At 33.9% G+C, this 26888-nt stretch overlaps 2 protein-coding genes across 29 annotated transcripts; both read left to right on the top strand.

The window, feature by feature from the left end:
* The first annotated feature begins 1260 nt into the window (after positions 1–1260).
* Positions 1261–17076, top strand: SUT4 (sucrose transporter 4). 28 transcript variants are annotated; one of them, XR_016064421.1, is made up of 10 exons: positions 1262–1886; positions 2660–3396; positions 3829–3892; positions 3971–4014; positions 4294–4455; positions 9744–9807; positions 9880–9919; positions 11158–11296; positions 15661–15751; positions 16176–17076. XR_016064421.1 is itself a non-coding variant. In XM_088878208.1 (10 exons), exons 1-9 carry the CDS (start codon positions 1391–1393, stop codon positions 15727–15729), a joined length of 1776 nt encoding a protein of 591 aa, XP_088734334.1. In that variant the 5' UTR covers positions 1262–1390; the 3' UTR covers positions 15730–15751; positions 16176–17076. The 28 variants fall into 28 exon arrangements, 18 of the variants coding, with proteins under 18 accessions (XP_088734344.1, XP_088734334.1, XP_088734330.1 ...); XR_016064422.1 differs by lacking the exon at positions 16176–17076 and adding an exon at positions 15911–16150; XR_016064420.1 differs by lacking the exon at positions 16176–17076 and adding an exon at positions 15907–16150.
* Positions 17077–17877: 801 nt separating this feature from the next.
* On the top strand, positions 17878–20130 carry ZF14 (MATE efflux family protein). The gene is made up of 2 exons (XM_011075996.3): positions 17878–18156; positions 18282–20130. The coding sequence occupies exons 1-2, from the start codon at positions 18022–18024 to the stop codon at positions 19833–19835; spliced, it is 1689 nt and encodes a 562-aa protein (XP_011074298.1). The 5' UTR covers positions 17878–18021; the 3' UTR covers positions 19836–20130.
* Positions 20131–26888: the final 6758 nt, after the last annotated feature.

Genomic DNA, 26888 nt, shown 5'->3' with positions numbered 1-26888 from the left:
TTATACTAATATATATAAAAAAAAAAGACTCTATATTCACAAACGACTGTTAGTGAAATCGTCGTACTAATTTTTTATAAAGTAAAAAGTAACTTTCAACTAATAAGAACTAATAAATAAGCTTTTTTTTTTCTTTTTTTAATAATATAATGTATTAATTTATATATTTTATTTTTATTTATAATATATTTAAATATAAAAAATTATATATTAAATTTATATAAAAATAACGTATCACAACAGTTAGTACTAAAAGAACGAAATCTAAAAATTTAGGGGATAATTCAATCATTTGAAATGAACTCAACGGTATTTACAATTCCACCCTCATGCCTTAAACCACTCAAAACCCAATCCCCTTGGGCTTGATTTTCCCATACTTCACTCCGAACTATCTCTATCTCTGTTTCTCCATCCACAGTTTGAGGTTGCGCACTTGCTTTTTCGTGGCAAATAAGGAGTAGAATTTTAATATTCACAATTGCTTGATTATTTCTTTCACTTTTATCGTTAATATCTCATTTCAAATCAAGGGCGGGATTGGGGAGGGAGATGAGGGAGCGACGACGGCCGATTTCATCGTCAGCAGGTAGAGAAGGGGCGAGAGCCATGGGCTCAGAAGTCGGCGGCGAGGGACAGGCGATTTAGGCTTTAGGGAAGAAGACGATGCTACGCACAACTTTTTTTTTTTTTTTTTTTTGGGATAATTGCAATTTTATCAAATGAGATTTGATATAATTATAGGTAAATTATGTGTAATTTAAAAAATCACGTCTATCATTTTTAAATTTTATTTTCGTTTTATAAATAAATTATTTATTAATCAAAATTTACTGAATTTATTAATATTAATAATAAATAAATAAAAATATATTTATCAACTAATTATTGATTATTGATTTATTACAGGTCAAATAATATTTTTCTAATTAAATTATCTTGTATATGTTAGCAATTAATATGTGAAAATGTATTAGGATATTTTAATTATAAAAATAATTATTTAACTTATAATAAATTAAATATACGTCAATCAGGATTAATATAAATTTTTTTTTAAATACTTTTAATATTTTTTATACTTTGTAAAATGACAAGGCGACATTGATAATTTTTGTACTATTGTGCAATAATTATGACATTACGAATTTTAACCCTTATAACAACTGTAAAAGATACATATAATATAAAATTATTACACAGTAATCATTCAATAATTCATAAAGTAAATAAACTAATAAAAAATCTGATCCCTTTTAATCCCATCAATTAAAAAAAGTAAAGGGCATTTCCCTCACTTCTTAACTATCACTTTCCTTCCCCCAGCCACCACCTTCACCTTTCTCCGTCGCTCTTTCCCGTACCACCGCCGGTTCTTTGAGGCCGGAGCATGACGATTCCGGAGGCGGAGAGGCAACCAGCTAGTTGCAGCGGGCCGGGCCAGTCACCGAGGCCGAGGAGAGTGAAATTGCGGACACTCCTCCGGGTAGCATCAGTGGCTTGCGGAATCCAGTTCGGGTGGGCCCTCCAGCTGTCCCTATTGACCCCTTACGTCCAAGAGCTCGGCATACCTCACGCCTGGGCTAGCATCATCTGGCTTTGCGGCCCACTGTCGGGGCTGCTGGTCCAGCCCCTGGTGGGGCACGTCAGCGACAGGTGCACCAGCCGCTTCGGCCGCCGCCGCCCCTTCATACTGGCCGGCGCCGTTTCCATCGTAGTCGCCGTTCTTGTTATTGGCCACTCAGCTGACATCGGCTGGCTCTTTGGCGATCGCGGGCAGAAGAAAACGCGCGCCGTGGTGGCGTTTGTTATCGGGTTCTGGCTTCTTGATGTAGCTAATAATATGACTCAGGGGCCATGTCGTGCTCTGCTGGCTGATCTGACGGGTAAATTACTGTGTGCATTTAGTTGCTTATACCATATATTTAGATTCTTTACAGTGCTTTTTATTTTTATTTAGTTCTATGTTTCTCGAGCTGATATATTTATGAGTTGATGACAGTATGTTAGCAGGAATTAGACTCTAAAAATTCTTACATCTACATTAGTCATCATTTACTTAGGCACTGCTACTCGGGTTACACGCAAGGAGAGTGGTGTGAAGTGTGAACTTCTTTTCACTTGTCGTCCATGAGTTTAGATTTGGTCGGGTTGATGGAACTTCCTTGAAGCTAAAACTATGTTTGGTCGGCTTCTCATGCTCATGGAGGCTGCTATGAAGATTTTCAGTGTTTGCAAATCACCATCCATCACTGCATGACTTTGGTAAAAGATGTTTGTTCCTACTTTTAAGATTTAACATTGGAACCACCATATTCTGACAATAAGGCAAAATGGTGTAGAACTGTGAAGTGCTCTCTTGTTCAAGCAACTATTATTATCAATTGACAACTAAGGAAACTAAGGTGGTATGTTTATCTTAACGATTGGCCAAGGAACTAATGATGCCTGTCTAGGTCGTACCTAATGAAAAGAATTTGGATGTTATAATGCATATTGTTTGAAGAAATGATTCCTACAAGGTAATATGTCTATGTATTGTTTCCTAGCATTGGTCATGTTCCTATGTGTCATGGTGATCTATGTTGAATTTCTTATTGCTTTCAGAACAAGTTTTGAAATGGTAGATGTTGATCTTTTGTCATTTATGTAATGCTAGGCAAGGATCATAGGAGAACTCGAGTAGCGAATGCGTATTTCTCCCTATTTATGGCTGTTGGTAATGTTCTTGGATTTGCTACGGGATCCTACAGTAACTGGTTCAAGATTTTGCCATTCACGCTCACTTCTGCGTGCAATGTTAGCTGTGCTAATTTGAAGGCAGCGTTCATCATCGACATTATTTTTATTCTTATAACTACCTGCATAAGCCTATCAGCAGCCCGTGAGCAGCCCCTAATTTCCAGGTTCACTGCCCCTCATTCTGGTGAAATGTCTCAAGGTTCTTCCAACCATGAAGCTTTTCTATGGGAACTTTTTGGAACTTTTAGATATCTCCCAGGTACTGTTTGGATTATCCTTCTTGTCACTGCGCTAACTTGGATCGGCTGGTTCCCGTTTCTTCTGTTTGACACTGATTGGATGGGCCGCGAAGTTTATGGTGGAAAACCGAATGAAGGGACGAATTATGGCATTGGAGTAAGAATGGGTTCACTGGGCTTAATGTTGAACTCGGTTATCCTTGGGATTACATCAGTGCTTATGGAGAAGCTCTGCCGAAAGTGGGGTGCCGGTTTTACATGGGGACTTTCAAATATTCTTATGTCTCTCTGCTTTGTGGCAATGCTTGCTATTGCTGCTATCAAGATGAACTTGAATATTGATGACCGTCTTCCTCCAGATGGTGTTGTCATTGCTGCCCTAGTAGTATTTGCATTGCTTGGCGTTCCATTAGCTGTAAGTTGCTGCATTATTTCTGAAGCTGTCGCCTGTCAGGATCATCTTATCAGCTACAAGAATCTGTATACTGAACAAATTAAGGAATCTTTCTCAGAACATCAGCCTAGATCTTTTCACTTGCCCATGTATAGGAACATGCAACATTGGATAAGATTGTAAATTCACCTTGCTGAATCGAGGCAAAAAGCCTAACTATTTGTCTCACTGTTGATATCTCACCAAGAGCAAAATCTTGTACTGTTCAAATTCAGGAAATAACTTTGGGCTTTAGTATAGAAAATTCAGTAGATGCAGCAGCCGAAGCTTCTTATGTATGTAACTAGGAAGATTATTAAGGGCTGTGAGTGTTAGGAATAGGCATATGAGGATTTCCGTTCTCTTATGGCTTCCTGACGAAATCTCTTACATGTTTTCTTGACCTTTGTGCAGATAACATATAGTGTTCCATATGCATTGGTCTCTACTCGTATTGAAGCTTTAGGCTTGGGCCAAGGTTAGTTGGGACGTGCTTTCGATTTATAGATAGATGTTTGGTGGTATAACATTCTAAATAATTATGCGAATCATGCAGGGTTGTCCATGGGCGTCCTGAATCTGGCAATTGTGATACCACAGGTATAACCTTCTCTGGTTTCTAACCATTTTGATTTTTTTCCGCCTCATTTATCTCTATAATATTCTTAGCTCTTGGAGGCTGTTGGATTGATATAATTCTAACATATGCCAGCATAATGCATTGTCATAATGCTATTTACTTTGATAATAGACATAGCATTAGCCTAAACCCTGAATGTTGTTGTTGGTTCCTTTTCTTTTATCCTGGAAGTATTCAAGAATTCTCTTGACGATGCTTCTTTTCTTCTTAAAGACTTATCTGCTTAGATTTGATCACAGATTGTTGTCTCCCTTGGAGCTGGACCCTGGGATCAACTGTTTGGTGGTGGCAACTCACCTGCCTTACTTATTGCAGCAATTTCGGCTTTTGCTAGTGGGCTTATAGCCATCTTGGCTATTCCTCGAACAAGGATCGAAAAAACTCCAAGATCCATCGTTCAGGTACCTGTCTTTGTAAATTGAGACTGTTGAGTAATATATTCAAGATCTTTAGTTATAGATTGGCATTCTGAGACCCAGTAGTTGATAGTATATAGCAGTATAACACACGAAAAAGTATGTGCTATGTTGTCGTAACTGTTCCCTTTTCTCTTGTCTTTGCTCTTTGTTGTTCCCTTGTCTTTGCTCTTTGTTGTTGATCATGGGACGCAGGTACGTATTAAAAGTGATCAAAGTACGTAATTTAAACACAATAGCTAATACATATTAATATTTTTTATCATATATTTTTTTTATTTGTTCATGTATCAAAGTATGCATAAATTGCAGGTATATTTTGTGGACTATATTTATACATCTACACAATATATATATATATATATATGTATATACATATAAAGCACTTTTTACTCACAAATAGCAGTTTTTGATACCAGTGCACTATTTGTTTTGTTGTGCTGATTGTACCCTTAAGTTGCTTTTCTTTTTGAAATGTGATGTGTTGGTATACATTTATTCTTATTCGTAATATAATTTAAAGCATAAAAGATTATTGTTACATGCACGCAAAGATCGTAAAAATATTTGTGTATAAAAAATATATTTGTATGTATAGTACATAAATTATATTTTTTTATAAATTAAAATAATTATAGTTGTAGTGTATATATAAGAAATATACATTTTAATATTTTAATATTTTAGAGCCTCAAACATGCACATATAAATTATAAAAATAATTTCAATATTTCAGCAATATTATTCTCAAAAAATATGTAGTAGTATTATGTTAAAACACACACAGATATATATATAGGGAAAAATGCAAGCAACCTCCTTGTGATATCACAAATGAGCAAATTACCTGCTCATTTTTAATATCACAGGGGGATAAATTGCTATTCACCATATATATATATATAATATTTTTTTAAAAAATTCTTGAGTCGGGATGATCTAATAGGTAGAACCTGTTCCACGAAACTTGACCCCATAATCATTCTTAGTCTTTTCTTGTCTTTCTTTCAAACCCTCCCTTGTCCATCCAATTCCAAAGTTCCTTTCTATTTCCTCATTTAATTGCGAAATACATCAATAAAAATTTAGTCTCTATACACACGTATGTAATCAATTATTATGTTTTTAAATTTAATCATTACATCAATAAAATTCATGAAAAAGAGCCAATAATATTATTTTAGCAACGGAAAATATTACATTACTAATTTGTGGGAAACTCATTTGTTGCCGACCCATTACAAAATTGGACCTACTAAAGGTTAAAAAAGAAAAAACATATAATTCTTAGCAATTAAGACGTTATAATAAAGCTCGTTAAAATTATTAAATTAAAAAGTAAATTACAACAACCACCTATGATGTTTGATATAATTATGAATATTTCTCATTGTTTGAAAAATTATCAATCCGTCTTTGATTTTAAAGGTTGTGTAGCAACTATCCCACCCTGTTAGTCTTTATTAGGTTTTTATTTATTTTTTGTAATGAACTGACAAGAATACCCCTGTGGACTAAGAATTATATTTTTATTTATTTTTAAAAAAAATTAAATTTTTTATTGATTGGGTGGATAATTTTTTTTATTCATCTCGTCTATTTTTTTAAGAAAAAATAAAATATAATAAAAATATAATTGATAATTTCATACTTTTAGTATTATGTAATTTTAGAAAGAAATAGTTGCAAGTTACCCTAAACTAAAACAAGGGAAAGCTAAAGCGTGTCATATTCCAACAGTAAATCAGGCTGGCGGTGGAAATGCCTCAGCTACCGCCATTCTCTCTCTCTCTCTCTCTCAATCTTTCCCCACTCCCCACCTCCTCCACTGCAGCTGAAACCTCCCCCACCGCCGCAAAGAACTTCACGCCCAGCGCCGGGCTCAGAATCTCCACCAGCGCTTATTTATTTAATAATGCTTATATACATATATATATATATATATATAGGCATGCATTTTTCTAGACTCTTGACAATTTTAAAGCAATTTGTTAACATTATTTCCGACTTGCTCTGTTTTTTTACAATGGAAGTACCCGATAGCGTTGATGACTTGATTGATTGAAGTCGTTATCGAGCCGCTATCTCTGACAATGATTTTTTTTAAAAAAAAAATAATTTATTATATGTAACTTAATTAACAATTATAAATTTAAATATCTAATTAATTATAATTATTAATAAATTTAAAAATTACATAAAAAAATAATTATTACAAATATTATTTTATCATCTACAATCCCAAACTGACACATTAGGTTGACTCGAAGTAGTTTTGCTTTTATTAGGATTGTTGTTAATTTCAAATTTGTTATTTGTTACATGTCCGTGGCTAGTTCATCTCATCTGAATACATGTATTTAGGCTTCAATGAGGACGAATGGAAACACGAAGAGTAGTCCATGGTCCAACTCAAATTTTAGGACACACAACACTCTTCCGGCACTAAAAGTTTGAAAGATTTAGAATATGTCCTTCTATAAGTCATTAAATCATAAAATTCCTTAATTATCGATGTAGGCTAAGCCTCTATGCAGCGCATACTTTTGAGCATATGAGTAATGGATCTCAAACTGACTCTATTTTCGACGTGAACATTTTTACATGGACATTAATATGTCCTTTCATCTTCTATGTCATTGTCGGAATGCATCATCCTGGACAGGGTTTCCGTCAATTTGGAATGATGCGTAACATTCTAGAAATGTCAGACGATCGGAACATAAGTTTGCATCAATACTTCCGTAAAGCACGTAATGGTACAGACTGACACCTACACCACATACAATATGATATGATAAGATTGTGCATTGACCACCTATTTTTAACATAATAGATATAGAACATGGATGCTGGGAGTGGTACAATAAAATAACGCGTCATTTTGTATCATTATCTATTGATAGGTGTGTGCAAAATGGGGTACTAACCTGGAGATGCATGCTCGTTGTAAATTGTGGTATGTTATATAATAAACATACTTTATTTTAAACACGCTTTCTTTTATATTAGATTTACTATTTTTCACGTATTTTAGGTTGACCAGATACAATCCTTTCGATTATGTTGACGTCCTATACCACACGATATTAAAGAGTTCAACTAATTGTCAGACCTAGTTGAGGCCATATCTAAAAATATTTGTGACATTGTGAAACGATTATAACAAACACAAAATACGACCGATCAAATTCAACGTCACAGGGGAATCCCTGACTAAATTCCACAGACAGAAGGGAAGTCGTAGCAAAATATCTACTAGTTTAGTTAGATGTGATACTATTGCAGTTAATACAACTGATTTTTATATAGTTAATAATTAAAGAATACACGTGACAATTCTTAGATGTGATGAAACATGTCTAATTTCAGTTATAATTATTATTTAAAAATAAATTCATCGTCATCGTCTAACCAAAATACAAAATAGATTATTATCATTTTTTCAAAAATTCTAGCCGCCATGACACGTCGTTTCTATTTAGATATAATAAATAATTTTTTAATATTTTAAAATATATTATAAATAAAATAAAAATATATAAATCAACACGTTACATTAAAAAAAATTAATTTATTTGATGTAAAAATTAGGAAATTGAAAAAGTTAGATATCTTATACGTTGGAGTGTATTTTTGATATCATGAAAATTAATGAGTAATATTAAACTTGTCACTCTGTGTCTATAATACCTCTTTTATTTATTTTTTAAATAATAGTAGAGATAAAAGGTATAACCATTTATTTGAATTTGTTTAAAAGATTATGAAGTTTTAAGGGGAAACTTAATTTTCGTCATCCTCAAACCTCTTACCGAATGAGAGAGATAACAAAGCCTTTTTAAGGGGCAATTCGGTCATTTGAAAGGAAATTCAGCGGGATTTACAATTTCCACCCGCATGTCTTAAACCTCTCAAAACCCAATCCCATTATTCCCTCCTCAAGCCCATTTCTCCCACTTCTTAACGATCGATCACTTCCTTCCCCCGCCACCACCTCCACCTTTCTCCGCCGCTCTTTTCCATACCACCGCCGGTTCCTTGAGACTGGAGCATGACGATTCCGTAGTGGTAGAGGCAACCTGCTAGTTACAGCGGGCCGGGCCAGTCACCGAGGCCGAGGAGAGTGAAATTGCGACTGTACTCCGGGTAGCATCGGTGGCGTGCGGAATCCGTTCGGGTGGGCCCTACAGCTGTCCCTATTGACCCCTTACGTCCAAGAGCTCGGCATACCTCACGCCTGGGCTAGCATCATCTGGCTGTGCGGTCCTCTGTCTCGGCTGCTGGTCATGCCCCTAGTGGGGCGAGTCAGCGACAGGTGCACCAGCCGCTTCGGCCGCCGCCGCCCCTTCATACTGGCCGGTGCCCGTGTCCATCGTAGTCGCCGTTCTTATTATTGGCCAGTCAGCTGACATCGGCTGGCTCTTTGGCGATCGCGGGCAGAAGAAAACGCGCGCGGTGGTGGCGTTTGTTATAGGGTTCTGGCTTCTTGATGTAGCTAATATTATGACTCAGGGGTAATGTCGTACTCTACTAGCTGATTTAACGGGTAAATTACTGTGTGCATTTGGTTGCATATACTATATATTTAGATTCTTTATATATATATATATATATATATATATGTATATATGTACTTTTTCCTAATTAAGTTCTAAGTTTCTTCAAGCTGATATATTTATGACTTGATGATAGTATGTTTATGTTAGCAGGAATGAGACTCTAAAAATTCTTACACCTACATTAGTGATCATTTACTTATGCACTGCTACTCGGGTTACACGCAAGGAGAGTGGTGTGAAGTGTGAGCTTCTTTTCACTTGTCATCCAAGAGTTTAAATTTGGTCGGGTTGATGGAACTTTCCTGAAGCTGAAATCCCCCCTTGGAGTATACTCACCTATTTGGGTTCTCCACAGAAAAGTGGCAAATGGGTGCTAGTTCACTAGTACTTCGATATTGGAATGGTTGACTCTGATGGTTGGCTGGGCTCAACTAGTCTGTATAATATATGAACTTAAGTAACTTCTGCTTTGGTTGATTGTGAGTCTAAAAGGTGATTCCCCACACTAGTCGGTGCTCTAAGATCCGTGATGCGAAGGGTATCTTTGATTTGGAACCATAAACTTTTGGGCTTTGGTATAGAAAATTCAGTAGATGCAGCAGCCGAAGCTTCTTATGCATGTAACTAGGAAGATTGTTTAGGGTTGTGAGTGTTAGGAATAGGCATATGAGGATTTCCATTCTCTTACATGTTTTCTTGACCTTTGTGCAGATAACATATAGTGTTCCATATGCATTGGTCTCTACTCGTATTGAAGCTTTAGGCTTGGGCCAAGGTTAGTCGGGACATGCTTTCAGTAGAAGTTTGGCGGTATAACACACACTAAATAATTAAGTGAATCATGCAGTGTTGTCCATGGGCGTCCTAAATTTGGCAATTGATACAAGGTATAACCTTCTCTGGTTTCTAATCATTTTGAATTTTTTCCAACTCATTTATCTCTATAATCTTCACTCTTGGATGGCTGTGGATTGATATATTCTAACATATGCCAGCATTATGCATTGTCATAATGCTATTAACTTTTACATTAAACATAGCATTGGCCTAAATCCTGAATGTTGTTGGTTCCTTTTTTTTTTCCTGGAACTGCACTCTCTTGATGATGCTTCTTGAGTTCTTAGCGACTTATTATTGTCTCCCTTGGAGCTGGACACTTGGATCAACTATTTGGTGGTGGCAACTCACCTGCCTTACTTATGGCAGCAATTCTGGTTTTGCTAGTGGGCTTATAGCCATCTTGGCTTTTCCTTGAACAAGGATTGAAAAATCCAAGATCCATCGTTGAGATACCTGTCTTTGTAAATTGAGACTGTTAAGTAATAAATTCAAAAACTTTAATTATAGATTGGCTAAAAAGAGAAATTAAACTTTTTGAAGTCTCAAGCATCTTGGGACATTAGAGAGTTGCTGATGTGGAATTCTAACCTTAGATGCATGCTGCATGTGGAAAAGTATTGAACAAAAATTATGGAGATTATCCAGTTCTGGGATCTGCCAAGGATATTAGAAGTGGAATCCACAGAAAAAGGGCAGTTGGAAATTCGAATCTTCTGTCTTATCCTGGATAGGACACACAGAGAATATTTTAGGTAAATCTAAAGGTCATAGAAGTCTATTCCAATGAAGTCCTGAGGTCACATGGTAAAATAATCTCAGGAGTGAAGTTCAGAGGTTACTTGGTGAAGTGATCGCTGGAGTCTGTTCCCTTAATTAAGACCCACAATGCAACATATCTCCTATAATAGTTTGACCTTGCCTCAGTAGTTGATAGTATATAGCAGTATAAAACAAGGAAAAGTATGTGCAATGTTTGCGTTAACTGTTCCTTTGTCCTTTGTTTTTGCTCTTTGTTGTTGATCATGGATGACAAGCTAAACTTAAATGGAAAAAATGAATACCGTTAAGTTGGGCAGTGAACCTTCTGAAACCCAAACGTATTATGAAGTATTTAGACATTGAGTCGTTCATTTGCCAAAACGTAATAAAACTTGATGCTTATTCCTACTTAAACATTCATTAAGATCTCATCAAGTTTTTCTTTGCTAAGTCTTTGTTCTTTCTACCCTGAGTAATTTAAATTGGATATTTAGTTAATAAATATTTTCTATTTAATCTTAAACAGGTCTCAGCCTTTACAAGTTATAATTCTCATGTTCAGGCAATTAATGAGACCTGTTAACTGGCAATATCAGCAGTTAAAGGCATTGGCAAGTCAGTTGACTAGTCTGAAGCTGATGTTAACTTCCAGGGGCTACTTTGAGGTATTTGATTGTATCCAATTTTTTCTCATATCAGCTTGAAGTGTTGTTTATTGAAATTTGGTGAACATGATATATTCACTTGGTATAATATGGGTCAGTCTCTTCCAACTCTTTTTTGGTGGCGCCCTTTACCATTTGATCAATTATGCAACTAAAGAAAATCTATTTTAGTTTCTAATTGAATAGTATATTTTTGTAGTTGATTTAGGACAAATTTACCTTTCCTGGACAAGACTAAGACATGGATTGATTAATAATGGGAAGACAGAAATTGACAAGTTTTATGATGACCAATACAATATGCTTAATTGTTTACCTAATGCCATGATTCCAATAAATTAAGGACCTCCAGATTGCAGATAAGCAGGAAATCATTACTGGGGATTATGATCTCTCTTGCGACAAACACATGTGCATGACAGCACACACAAAAAAAATTATTTCTGAACAATTTGTCCTATTCCTATATTTACCTCTTGTTGCCTTTACACAAATCTTCCGGTAAGGTCATTTTCTAATCTTAAATATTAGGCAATTTGCATTCATACTCTTTTTGGTTAGATCCAAATACAACCCTTGAGAAATTGTAATCAAGATTCTTAGAGGTGAAAGGCGTCTTACGAATTCCCCACTCAGTGAGTCGTTGATGGATCATGATGCCATCATAAAAATGCTACTGGACTTCCAGCGCGTCCCTAATTCAATAGTGATGGGCTTATGGAGGTTCATTTGTAATTGGGTTTAACCCCACTACCTTTGTTGATTGAATTTGTTGTAAAGCAGCTTTCTAGAAGACTTCAAACTTTTTTTTTTTTGGATTTTCATTTACATCTAGTTCAATAATTTAGTCAATTTTGAAAGGCTTCATTAATTTCTATCTCAACTAAGATTTACCTTTTGGAAATTTAGTTAATTGCAGTCTGAAGTACCTTGCGACAAGATTCCAGTTCAATTTTAGAACACATAATTTCCTTGAACACAAATGGGTGGTGCACCTTTGTGATTTTGGGTTTAATTCTAGATTTTCTTCAATTTTTACAGAAATTTCTCTCCAAGTTGTATTATGATTTGTGCTATAGTTTAATAATTGTCAAAATATAAAATTGTTATATAAATATTTTGATCAACTAATTGAAATCTATGTCCTTATATTTTAATTTTTAAAGAACTCAAGATTTCCAAAATTGATAAGGTTATTTTATATGTTTTTCAGAATTTCCTAAGCAAAAAACTGCAATTTTGGGGATGTGACCTTTTATGGTCAATACTAATGGGATTATTTCTCTTTGATTGTAAATTTGATATTATAGAAAGTCCACTGAGTCATTCTGTGAAACTTTGATCGACTCAAGTAATTTTAGTTTAATATAATAAGTATGTTAACCATAAAAACTATATAATGTGTAAAGCTAATAATAACACCATTCACTGTACACATATCAGAAAATAGAGCAAATACGATCAATAGTCCTTTATGTTCAGGTTCAGAATCACACGTGCAAGTTTATCTGCATGTGGTTTTTTCGTGCTTTTTGAGGCGCTTTTCATATCGCTTAAATCCTAATGTTTAATTTGTAACCTTATAGTGCGTAATATTTGAATTATGTTCCATTTTAGTCCTAAACAATTTTTAGTAAATATTTAAGAAAGAATCGTCAAAACATGGTAAAGCTCTAGAAGTATTGTAGACAACCAATTAGGTTTACAAAATTTTATTAATTAAGAGCTATTATGACTTCTTTTGCAGATTCTAAATATCATAAATTTTTCACAATAGATGTATCAACCTAGATGACTGTTGTATGGATACTGTGAATATTATTACAGTTTGGCTGTTCAGCAGAAAGAATTTCAAATATATGATATATAGAAAACTTTTTAAAAAATTTATGAAAATCATCACGCTTAAAAATTTACAGTAAAAATCTGCGATAAAAATTAACTTAGTAAATCAGTGATGAATTCTCTGAAATATTCAAGCTTTTTATTTGATCATATTGATAATCCACTCTTGTTCTGAATATTTTTGACTAATTTATTGTGTTAATTTTAACTTCAAATTACAGTAAAATTTTCAATCTTCTCATTAACTTTTATAAAATTTTGAGAATTGTTTTTGTGATTTTAATATTTTTCAAATTTTTGCAAATAAATTGATTGACTATGGAACCAATCATAATATATTTTAGTTAAGAGAATATTTCTACTATTCAAAAGATGATTTTATAAGTTGAAACTTTTGTTCTAATAAATTAAGGTGTGTGGGGTTTCTCCCCCGAAAAGAAATTTTGGTTTCTTTTTTCATGAGTTCTTAATTTTATAAAATTTTCACAAACTTAGTTGCTTAACTAAATATTTAATTTAATACATTTTTATTAACTATTACATGTTTGCCCTTATTTATTTTTTGAAATTGACTTCAAGGACTAAAATGGAACACAATTTAAATATTACGGTTGACAAAGATATGAATTAAACGTTAGGACTGAAATGGTATAAACTGAATTTTGAAACCATTAATGATATTTGACTATGAAAATGAAGTGGGAAGAAACGTATTATTGCAACTATGCCATTAATTTTTTCTTGCATCTTTACCTACAGAGGAGGTAAGGTTATTTTTCAAATAGTATGGTCTGCTTCTGTATTTAGACCTAATCTTAGAAGTGTGTCTTAAGTATCATATTAACTATTTCACAGTTAAGTTGCTTGTAAGGACTTGTAATTGGATGAGTTTGCCTACGATGAGAAGGATGGTGGTTGTGATGATTGATTATGATGATAATAAGAGCAACCATGCTGATTAGACCAATATACAATTCCAAAACATTTTTAAATACACATCAGCAAAAATGAGAATCTTGTTAGAACGGACTTTTGGTTTTATCACTTCTGTTATTAAGCAATATCTCCTGCAAAATCAGGAAGTTTCTATCCTTGTTAATTGGATGTAAAATAGAGCTTTCAAAGAGTTGATTACTCGTGTTACCTGAGAACTTATTGAAATCCTTATAGTGCATTACAGAAAGCATTTCAGATGCAATACCAGATATCTTATCCTTGTAAACATTTTGATGAATATTCCCTCTGAGCAGTCAATTTCTTTGTTGGGAATTGGGTACATCTCACACATGTGTACTGCCAATATGCCAAGATCTTCTTAAAGTCCTTGAATCCATCTATTCTGCAAATATTGAGAACCCTTTATATAAGCCATGATTGAAACAGGCCACGCAGGCAAAAGTTCTTTATAGACTAGATACCAAATTGATGAGTATGGACGGTTGTGACTTTCTATTGTGTGCAATAAGTTACCCAGAATCAGAAGCAATCTTTTTGAAACATCATAAAAAGGTAGTATATCACTATGCAAAAATAAAATAAATTAAAATAAAAGCAAGGTTAGCTTGAGTTGATTCTAACATCATTCTCAACACTACTTTTAACTATTAAGATAAGCTGTGCAAGATACTGGTATTTATTCCTGAAGAAAAAAAAAATCATTTCTTTAGGAATTTTGTTTGCCCATTACTGATGTAACTATTATGCCATGGAATCTCATGCAATTTGCGCATTAGCTGGTGAATGAGTTATTTTTGGTTGGTGGCTACAATTCCATGAACTGCATCGCATGAAACCTTATCAAATACATGTCTCCATACTCTAAGTTGTCCTCAGAAAGTATGGCTAGATTTTTAAGAAATGTCACCTTTTCAGCATTCTCATTCTTTTGCTTGCATCTTAACTTTGGAATAAATTCTGATGTTTATTGCATTATCAGTATCCATAAAGGCTGGTTTTCCTCTTCTGATGCCTGTTATATGCACAGGAAAAATTTACAAGCTTTTGTGATAGGACACATCGATAGGTGCAATGGGAACTTAAGGAAATTACTTGAATAAGGTTCTGTAGAAACAAATCTGAGTTGTGACTGGTTATCTCCTTTGCGTCGCAAGATGACTTTAAATTTTTGCATTTGCATGTTCCTATATGCATTCAGCATAGGCTCCTAACTAGACAGCTTTTAAGCACGGGAAACTTGTAGATTTTTGTTTAGCATGTGATATATTACTTGATTTTATATTTTGAGGAAGAAATAAGGATACAATAGCACTAGAGGAGGTAGTAAGATATTTGATGATCGATTTCCTTACAGCTAGGTAAGATTTTTGGGAACAGCATGAATAATCCTGTTGCCTGAATGACTGTTACTGGTTAGGACAGAAATTTCAGATTATTCTTTTACAGTGTAAAATGATGTTTTCCATCCTGAAACATTGCACATTGTTATGCTTAAATTCTGCTAGCACTCTGTTGAAGAATATAATATGGGTGGATATCAATTTTTGGTGGACTTGACACAGATTGCATCTTTTTATTAGAATTTTGCCCATTGTCAACAGCACAATCAGAGGTTATCAGCCACTTGGTGAACCCCACTCAACATTTACGACGGTAAATTCCTAGTGTTCCTTGGTTGATTCTTATTCTATGATTTTATCGTCATTTAACTATTCTGGAGACTCTAGGTGTAATATTCACAGTAGGAACCGAGAAATGCAATCGTTGTTTAACACTAATGTTACCTCTTTGCATTTCTGCCGCACAAGGCAGGGGAAAGCGCTATCTCAACTGGCAACCTAATTGAGCTGGAGCCACGCCTGACACCACGATGTGATTTTTCGTGATAATAATACTTACAATAATCTTTTATTTTTTATATTTTCCTTACAGATACCAAAAAACTATTATATTTTCTTTTGTAGCTTTCTTCTCAGACTGTAAAAACTCAACCAGAAAATTCAGCGCTCTCAATGTTTCAGATGATGATTATAAAAGGGTTCTGTTCTGTTCTGTTCTGTTCTAAAAAATTTTACAGGTACAGAGACAGAGGCAGAGGTGGGGGTGGGCGGGAGGGAAGGCCCCCACTTTGAGGCACTCTCATCTTTTGCTGTGAGAAAGGGATACAAATTAAATGGTTGGAAATTCAGCACGTAGTTGAGTTAAACCATATCTTTCAGATTGCTTCCTTTCTCCCATCTGCCGGTTCTTCATACAGCCATATACTGTCACTCCCCATTAACCCATAGTGGTCCCTTTTTTCCATATTATGTATGCATCCATTAACTTCTTCCAAGATAAAACTTTCTTTTCATCACTTCCACCAGATTTTGCCCCTTCTAGCCCTTTTTTAAAAAACCCACCTGTTTTTATACGCAGCCTGTTTTGTTTTATTAGTTGGTTCTGTAATTCTTGGATGGAGGCGTGTTGCTCTATATTCTCCAGATGAAGATACTTCTGGCGGGCGGTTGATGGACTTCAAGAACTTTGTGCGACATCAAGAACATTTCATTTCCATTGTAATTGTTGGCTTTATCTTTATTTAGATCTGTAAATGACAATGAGATGTGTTTTTTCTCCATTGCTCAATTGTTTATGTTATAGAACAAAGTGAAAGAAAAACAGATGGGGCCGCAAAGTGATTTTATGGATTGAAGTTGTAGAACTGGAATTGGGGGGCAAGTAGCCAAGAGGCCTTTGGCTGTTAAAAGTCAGTTGCAGACAACATAACTCATGCTCGGACTGAGGTGCATCACATGGACTGTGAGGGAATGTAACATGGCCTGGTTGCCTCAGGACATGCCAACATCTTCATGTCCACACTTTTCACTGTGTTTGTATTTATACGGTTTTGTTTGTAGATGGATAAACGGATAATTCTTGTGAGGTTTCGGGACCTTGAGCTGTGCAGAATTACAATCATTCATATTTCGCATGAATTTTTCATGTAAAATTATTAGCAGAACTGCAAGTCTTGAGACCTTTTAAAAATGAAGAAGATGCACACAGACAATATTCTGCGTCACTTCAAGACAACTAGAGGGAATTGAATTTGGATTGCTTGTCAATCCATTAACTTTCCCACTTAGCACTAAAGATAATCTTTTTATTCCTCATTTCTTGTTTTTGGAGAGAGAGAGAGAGAGAAGAGGGCACAGGTAAAACCTACAAAAAGAAGAGGTTTAAAAGATTATCCTACATGAAAACACTTGGATAAAGAAAATCCCACCAAGACAAAAATGCCCAAAAAAGGACATGATTAGAACCCAAACCAAGTTTTCTTGGCCTGAAATTTGCCGCCTGCTGGGGCGGTTAAAAACTAATGCTAACTCCACCTATCATTCTCGCAGAAACCTTACCATTTCCTTCACATAAATTATAGATATCTGCTACCTATCTAAGATAAGATTATGAAAAATTTCTTTCCTCCTCCACACTAAACCACACGTCCATCATTAGTTTAAGCAAAAAGGGACCCAAAAATTAAAGCTGACAAATGTTCGAAGATGCATGAAAATTTATCTTATTATATGTTTTGTGTGTGTTGAGGGGGAAAGAAAAGGAGTGGAAACTGAAAAGATGAGATAGGCCCCCACCCCACCCCACCCCCCTCCAAGACTGAACTGGTTGCCGCTTTTTATAGCATTCTTTCTGGTTGCTTAACATTTGACACGTGTCGGCGTTGTACCCAATCTTTGTATGTATATATAGACATAAATGTATCCCTTACTCCCATCCAGGGTTCAAAAACAAAACCATATCACCCCCCAAACTGAATTTCCTTTTCTTTGAACTTCTTTTTTAATCTTTCTGAACTCCCAACTCTTCCCATTAACATTTTTTGTATCTAACATCAAGAGAAGAAAGAAAGATTGCCTATAGCTATGTGCAACTCTAAGCCTAATTCTTCCCCTTCCTCCTTCATTTCTACCAATAAAAGCCATCTCTTAAACCCCAACAAAACCATGGATCTCCTCATTGATGATCAAGAACTTCATCGCTGGCCAAATCCTTCTGAGGTACTACTAACATTACACACACACACACATACACACATATATATATATATATATATATATATGTAATTCATAAAAGGGATCTTCCTAGTTATTTATCTATGTTTGTTTCATGTTCTTGATTTCAGGCTCTTGAAGAAATCAAAGAGATAGGAAAAATATCAGGACCAACAGCCATCACTGGGCTAATACTATATTCAAGAGCCATGATTTCGATGCTTTTTCTTGGATACCTTGGTGAACTTGAGCTCGCAGGCGGCTCTCTTTCCATAGGGGTTGCGAATATTACCGGCTACTCGGTGATCTCTGGCCTGGCCATGGGCATGGAGCCCATTTGCGGCCAAGCCTACGGCGCTAAGCAGATGAAACTACTCGGCCTCGCTCTGCAACGAACCATCTTGCTGCTTCTCACCACCAGCATTCCCATCTCCTTCATGTGGTTTAACATGAAAAGAATCCTCTTATGGTGTAATCAAGATGAAGAAATCTCATCAGTTGCTCAGACTTTCATCCTCTTCGCCATCCCAGACCTCTTTTTCCTTTCATTGCTTCATCCTCTGAGAATCTATCTCAGGACTCAGGGCATCACATTGCCATTGACGTACTGCTCATCTATCTCAGTTCTGCTTCATGTCCCGTTGAACTTTCTCCTGGTGAAGTATTTCAACATGGGCATTGCTGGAGTGGCCTTAGCAATGGCTTTAACAAACCTCAATCTTGTTCTATTGCTCTGCTCATATATATACTTCTCAGGCGTGTACAAGGGATCATGGGTGGCCCCGAGCCTGGACTGTCTGAAGGGCTGGTCGTCTCTTCTATCCTTGGCAATTCCCACTTGCATTTCTGTCTGTCTCGAGTGGTGGTGGTATGAGCTGATGATAATGCTTTGTGGGCTCTTATCGAACCCCAAAGCCACAATCGCCTCAATGGGAATTCTCATTCAGACAACTTCATTAGTCTATGTATTCCCCTCTTCCCTCAGTCTTGGAGTCTCAACCAGAGTAAGCAACGAGCTCGGCGCCAGGCGGCCCGCCAAGGCCCGCATTTCGATGATCGTTTCTCTCTTCTGCGCCGTGGCGTTAGGCGTCGCCGCCATGCTGTTCACCACGCTTATGAGGCACAGATGGGGCAGGTTTTTCACAGGAGATGCCGAGATTCTTGAGCTGACGACGGTGGCATTGCCGATAGCTGGGCTCTGCGAGCTCGGCAACTGCCCGCAGACCACTGGCTGCGGGGTTCTGAGAGGAAGCGCGAGGCCCACCATTGGAGCAAACATCAACCTCGGTTCATTTTACTTGGTTGGAATGCCGGTGGCGTTCTTCATGGGATTCGGGCTGAAACTGGGGTTTGCTGGGCTGTGGCTAGGATTGCTAGCAGCGCAGGGGTGTTGCGCATTGCTAATGCTCTTTGTCCTGTGTAGAACAGATTGGATTCTACAAGTAGAAAGAGCCAAAGAACTCACAAAAGCTCAATCTTCTTCTTCATCTAATTCTTCTTCTTCTGGTTCTTTGCTGCCAGTTTCAACAGCAGAGACTAAGGAAGTTACCAAGAAAAGGGCTGACAGTACTCATAATAATCTTGATCAGATCATTTTATGTCCTAATGATGAGTTTGTACTAAAGTCATCACCTCCTCTTGAAACAGACCCTCTCATTATAACTACACAAGTTCATCATCAATAGGGTAGCTTTCGATTTTTTTCCTTTTTCTTCTTCTTTTCTTTTTTCCAAAATTTGGGCCCCTTTCAGATGATCATGATCATGAGGGCGGCTGATGTGGAAATTCTTGAATTGGATTTTTACTCCCATTAATTTCTTGTACCTTTCTTCCTTCTCCTCATTGTACTGTACCCTTACAGTGTAGAGAGTAGTTTTCTTTCCACCACCTCCCTCTTTTTTCTAACATATAGTGCTGCTGCTCTATGTTCTTTGTTTATTCCTCCTCTTTCAGACATCATTAAATTACCTTTTCCTTGAATTTGTGGGCTGTAATAATATAATATAATATATATATATATATATATATATATGTACATTGTTGGGTTTTTATTAGTTTTCTCCATCCGTAGTGTCAGAGAAAGATCGATGATTAGAGAAAACAAAAAAAAAGGGGGGTTAAGGTGTCGGTTGTTTTAAAAGAGGATCCGCCTGCCCTTTTCTTTCTTGTTTCCAGCTTCCCTATTAGGTCACGACATTCTCTACCTAAAATGGAAATTTAGCATATTCTTCCTCTACCATAAATATATAGTTTTTATCATTTAACGTTAAGACACCAACTTTCAACTTAATTCATTTCATTACATATCTTAGTTCTTAATTTGCTTATTTAATGTTCTTTTCTCTTTGCAAGTTTTACTATTTAATTAGCAATCGAGTTATTACTGTAAATTGTGTTGCATCTCCTATTACATTAATTTGATATATATATATATATATTAGAGTCAATATACTTTTCGTCCCATTAATTTTGTGATTTTTTCATTAATAGTTACATAAATTAAAAAAATTATCGCTTTAGTCATTTCGTCAGAAGTATTCTGATGAAAAATATAAAATGCTAAGTACAAAGCTATTAACTTTTCAATTTTCTGAAACAATTAACGAAAATTTCATAATTAATGAGATATAAGTGCACCTACTCTAAGATTCTATATAAAGTATTTTTTTCAATTTAATGTAATACATGAAATCAAATTTAGAAGTGTAAATTAATGAGCGTAGAATTAAACGAGAAACGAAACATAACATCATTAATTTACAATATGACAAAACCTGATCTATGAAGTGGAGTATATAATTAATTTATATTGATCACTGACTAACTTTATTTATCAAAATCAAGCAAACTCCAAAATAAAATTGATTCACAGTATAGAAAGAGCGACTAATCACAAAATAAATAATGCAGAACTTCTATTTCTTATTTTTTTTTATAAATTTATTAATTAATATTTGTTAGTGATTGCTCTTTTCCAAGAGGAGACTTCCCTTTCCAGTACTGCAAAGCTCATAACTTTGTGCTTTTCTTTTCCAAGAGGGATTTCATGCTTTCCACTGCAACCTTACTTCAAAAGCCACTGCCCATCTTCATTACTTTCCTCATTTCTTGCAAACTTTATTACCCACATCTATTTATGGAGAAATCTATGCACTTTTTTTCATGAGCATATTTCTCAATTTGGGAAAAGTTGAATCACCAAAATTATACTTTGGGTTTTGTTCTTTATATAATTAATTTTATTATGTCATTTCAAGAATTGATGACTACTCTACTCACTTTGCTGTTTCTATATTTAATTATTTAATTTCTGACACTAGTAATTAGTAATTAATGGTTTGATTCTTGCAATAATTAGAGTAATGCCTAATTCTCTTACTTTCCACTCATTTAATCATCACTAGTTTTCAGTATTATTAATTAATTGGTTGAATTTTATATTTAGTCCTGTAATTATATCTGTTTGGCATCCTATACTCCTGTAAAATTTTGTGAATTGTTTTGTCTTAAAATTGCAAAATTAGAAAAAGGTGGAGTTATAATCCTAACAGATCATAGAACTAAAGTTCTAAATGATTATAATTATAAATCTAAAAATACTATTAAATGTTAATTAATTATAGGGATAATTATACGCTTCTCCAATGAGATTTGGTGTAATTACATATAAATTTCCTATGGTTTGAAAAACTACATCTAGTATCCTTAAGGTTTGTTTCTGTTTAATAAATAAGTCCCTCCATTAGTCAAAATTCACCGAATTTACTGATTTTAACAAAAAAAATCGAAAAAAATTCTACATGTACCCCTAATTGAGTTATTACTAACTTATAATGGGTCAAACAAGTGTTTTTATGGTCGAATTACCCTCATACATCTTCATGCAATAACACATTTGAGGAAGTATATTTTCGCTGTTATAAGGGTAGTTTAGTTTGGAAAAACTTATTTGATCTGCAATAAGTCAGTAATAATTGAGAGTAAATATCAATTTTCGTTAAGTTTTTTTGTTAATATCAACAAATTAGTGGATTTTGACTAATGGATGAACTAATTTGTTAGATAAAAGCAAACCTCAGGGGTGTTGGATGCAATTTTCTAAATTATAGAGAACCTACATGTAATTACACTAAATCTCAAAGGAGAGGAGTGTAATTATCCCTTAATTATATATATTGAACTTTTCCAAGGCAGTTGTATCTTTTCCCCCCATAATTTCTCGAATATAATAGTTTTCATAATTGTGATTTTGTAAGCCAATAAATTTTTTTTTTTCAAAAGTTTTACTAAAATTGTTACTCCAAAATTTATTTTAAAAAGCTTGAGAAAAAACAACCTTGAAGTTAATTTTCTTGAACATGGCATCTTTAAGGAAGAACCCAACTCTTTCTCGGGACTAAGAATGTGGAACATTTTCCCATAAAAGGGTAACATATTTATTTATTCGTTCTTGTAAATAATTATTTACCATATCGATCATATTAGTAATTAAATTAAACTATCTATATATATATATATATATATATTTAAAAGTTCACACACACACACACACACATATATATATAAAACAATCCTCCTTCATCCCATTTTTCTTATACTTCCCTTTTTTTTTCTTAATAAAGTGATTAACTTTATTATTTTCTTAAAATTAAATAAATGAATCAATAATTAATTTACTAAACAAAGAATATATTATATAATTAATTCATTAAAAGATAATGAATAATTGAAAATGAATTTACATGTCCACGTTGGTGGAATTTAAACTCGTTGTCATGTATTTGTGATATTTAGGGACATTTTAAATAAGCTTCAATTTCATTATAAGAAAAGCAATATTAGCAACAATATCATGATCATCTAATATAAAATTTATTAACAGTATTTATTTATTTCTCCACAACTCAACCAAAATAATATATATATATATATATATATATATTTATCTTATCAGTATACATGTATGACTTATTATTTAAATAATGACAGCTTTATATATAATTTTCTATTATACCAATCTAACACTTTTGTGAAATTCTTGTCATAATATAAAACTGTAAATATTATTATTATGATAAAATAAAAAATAATTATCGCTCATTAATGCATATGATCATAATTTTTATATCGTCACATGAATTTTTTTGGATAATGTATTATATATATTTTCTTTTTTTTGTAGTATATATAATATTTCTAATGCATCCCCCAACAACCCCACCCCCCAAAAAAAGAAAGAAAAAAAAACACAAAAAATCTTTCCAATATGTGGCTTATATTTCGAGGGCAACACAAAAAAATACTCAAGAAAATTTACTTATTACACTTACCATCTAAAATATGGTAAGCCGAAAATGGACCAATAATATAGGGACAGATCAGAATTAATAATACAGAATAAAAACATCTAATATATATATATATATATATACATATGCATGATCATCATTATCATCTACGAACTTCAAGATTTGCAAGTTAATACTACTTTAGCATAACAAATATATACATATATATGAGATCACCCCATGTATATAGGTGTATGTATATACCCTACGTAGAGAGAAAAACAAGAAACCTTAACATTAGAACACATATATATATATATATATATATATTCTTCTAAGTTCAGCTATTTGTGAGTGTGTGTGTGTGCGTGAGGTGCATGTATCTCTGTATGTACGTATATGCGTCCAAATGCCAAACAGAGCATGCATGCAGTGATAACTGATAATTGGTAGTAGTGGACTTCAACAACTATCATCCATCTCCTATACATACACACACATATATATATGTGTGTAGAGAGAGAAAGAAAGAGATGGGGAAGAGGAACATGAGAAGAGAGAGAGAGTGGGGGGGGGCCCTGGTTGTAACTGAAGAAACAAAATCCAGCTATTATTACTCCTGTCTGCTTCTAACATGACAAACAATTTGAGCAGTGCCTCTGCACTCTCTGCACAGCAGTTTCCAGCACCCCCCCCCCCCCGCCAACCCCCCAACTCTCTCTATTTCATCACCATACACAATACAAAGAACAAATTAAGAGCAACCCCCACAAGCCTGCCTAAAATTAGAGTTGCATGTTTTATCTACATGCCATTTTAGGTTAAGCATTCCCAAATATATATACAAATATATATATATGTATGTATGTATGTATGTACTCATATTTAATTGGGTCCCATATTTCTGTATATATATATATCTTTTTTAATTTATTATTTTTATATAAGATGAGTTAGTTGATGTTAATTTAGTGCATTTTGATTTTTAACATCGTGTTATAAAATGTAAAATTATGTAATGTACGTATGTTTGAATTTGTATGATTATTACTTTGAGTATCACGCGCTCATGAATATCATGCATGTTAGGCAACACGCGCTACCTATCTTTGTCTACACTAATTCCAAAATTTTTAGTTCAAAACTTAATTGAATCATATATAAGTAAAAAAATCAATAATATATATATAGTGTAAATAAATTAATTATATTCTCCGAAAAATAGATAAATATATAAAATTATAGTATGAAATACGCTCGATTGCTTATCCATATGTAAATATATGTGTGTGTGAGAGGCAATGAATATATATATGGAGCCCGACAATTTCTTGTTCTTATTTTATTTTATGTCTATATATATATAATTGTGATGATATATAAACTTGTATTGTACGTATAATTACAAAGTTAGGTCATATGATATTTTATAGAGTTGATGAACATAATAATAATGCATGCTTCCAAACCCACCTCTCATCTCAACCTTCCTTATCTGCTTTCCGCATTTTCAGATCTCTCTTTTTCCAACTCTCTCTCTCTCTCTCTCCCTCCCTCTCTCTCTCTCTCTCTCTCTATATATATATATATATATATATATATATTGATTCGGGTCGAAATCTGTGCGACTTTCTTGGTTAGATGGACTGGTCCTCCAAGGAGCGACCTCTCCCAAACTGAAGTAAGGACCCTGAGAAGAAAGAAGCAGATTGTCAAGTTTGTTGGAGTGGCCCTCAACTAAAACCCTCCAATGTTTAAGTCAATGCTTGATATTAAGATCGTGTAAACAGGTCGCTATTGAGCTAGCGAACCTGAGCAATCTAAGATAAAGAGTAGTAGAAAGGGCGTACCATAAATACACTAAGCATGGAATATTTATAGTGTAAAACTGGAGATTCTGTTGGTCCAATAGATGTCTTCCTCGTGTCCCAGGTTGTCAGGATCGGGTCGCTGGACCTGACCTGATCAGGAAGACATGGGTCTTTCAGGTAAATCTGCAATTCAGGCCTCTTAGGGGCAAAACAATCTTTTTCAAATAAAATTAGGGTTATACCGATTACACATGTATATTATAATTTATTTTATATTTTATATTTTATTTTATTTATTAGCATCACGACCTGTATAAAAATTATATCATCAATTTATATAAGATAAGATTTTATGCTTCTGACTTGTATATATATAGATCGAAATGCAATAGGAATTGCGATAAAAATTCAATGCAATATATATATATATATATATATATATATATGTGGCACAGCTAGTTCTTAGCATCATCAACTTGTTGGCATGGATCATACACATGCACATGCACCAGTACCATTCATTTCTTGACAATTCATTCATTATTGTCCCGGCCGTCTAGTTTTTATCTTTCTTGATGCATATATAAATAGAGAAAATATATAATTAATTCCGTCAAATATATATTCATTATATATAATATAGAAAATCTATTATCAATTTAGGAACATTAATTTTCATTTTTTTTACCTAATTTATAGATGTGTTTCTATTTAAGATACTATATTTTATCATAAACACAAATTTTATACAATTTTATCAAGTGTTGGAGATATATATATATATATATATCAATATTTTGTAAAATGACATTAATTAATGACGACTTCAAAAGTTAAATAAGTTTGTCAAAATTTTTAAAAAAATTGGGTGTCGATCTTTTACTTTCAAAGATTCATTTAAGATGTTATATAATTAAGCATATTTTAAGTTCACTCTAAAAATATTTTTCTGATAAAAAATATTTTAGTTACCATTATACAAACTATTATATCTTTTTAACAAAATAATATATAGTTTTAACAATTAATTGACAATCAATTAATAACACAAACAAATTGTAAGATAGAAATGTGTGTATATATATATATATATATATATATATATTGGGAGGTAATTACTGTTTCTTGGCAGATGACTCATTCCATCATGATTAGTATTAATTAAAGAGCCAAAATGATTATTAATCGATGAAGAATATAAGGGTTTTGGTATCACAAATGTCAAATCAGATAAGGGTTTTGGGGTACTTTGATGATTACCATAAGATAAAGAGACAAATCGACATGATTATGGTTGTTGATCATGTTGGAAAAATTGACAATTATACATATGGTTATCATTGGAACAACCTTTTATATATCATCATAATTTCTACATCTACAAATGTCAAATTCATCGAATAAATATTCATCTATTCTTCAATCCATTAATTATTTATTTAAGTTACAAATTAGCCTGCATAATTCCATTTTGATGAAAATTAACGTGTTCTTGTCTCAAAGTAATCATTTTAATTTGATCGGAATTAGGGATGGTAATAGATCAGAGCTATTTTGGTGAGACTTGAACCAACAGACTGCTAAGGTTTTTTAGTCCATGAGATAAAAGGTTCAACATTTTTAGTTATTTGCTTTATGT

This window comes from Sesamum indicum, linkage group LG3 (genome assembly GCF_026168435.1).
Source record: "Sesamum indicum cultivar Baizhima isolate 11 linkage group LG3, ASM2616843v1, whole genome shotgun sequence".
NCBI classification, from domain to species: domain Eukaryota; kingdom Viridiplantae; phylum Streptophyta; class Magnoliopsida; order Lamiales; family Pedaliaceae; genus Sesamum; species Sesamum indicum.
The sequence above is the reverse complement of the archived record's forward strand: the minus strand, read 5'-3'. Positions and strand labels throughout refer to the sequence as shown.

What these genes read in the sequence shown, in the direction of transcription:
- SUT4 (XM_088878204.1), top strand. Translation starts at nt 1,391, where the DNA reads ATGACGATTCCGGAGGCGGAGAGGCAACCAGCTAGTTGCAGCGGGCCG. An exon ending in AGCTTTAGGCTTGGGCCAAG is followed by an intron (nt 3,893 to 3,970) that starts GTTAGTTGGGAC and finishes CGAATCATGCAG; the next exon opens with GGTTGTCCATGGGCGTCCTG. An exon ending in AGCTTTAGGCTTGGGCCAAG is followed by an intron (nt 9,808 to 9,879) that starts GTTAGTCGGGAC and finishes TGAATCATGCAG; the next exon opens with TGTTGTCCATGGGCGTCCTA.
- ZF14 (XM_011075996.3), top strand. Translation starts at nt 18,022, where the DNA reads ATGTGCAACTCTAAGCCTAATTCTTCCCCTTCCTCCTTCATTTCTACC. An exon ending in GCTGGCCAAATCCTTCTGAG is followed by an intron (nt 18,157 to 18,281) that starts GTACTACTAACA and finishes TCTTGATTTCAG; the next exon opens with GCTCTTGAAGAAATCAAAGA.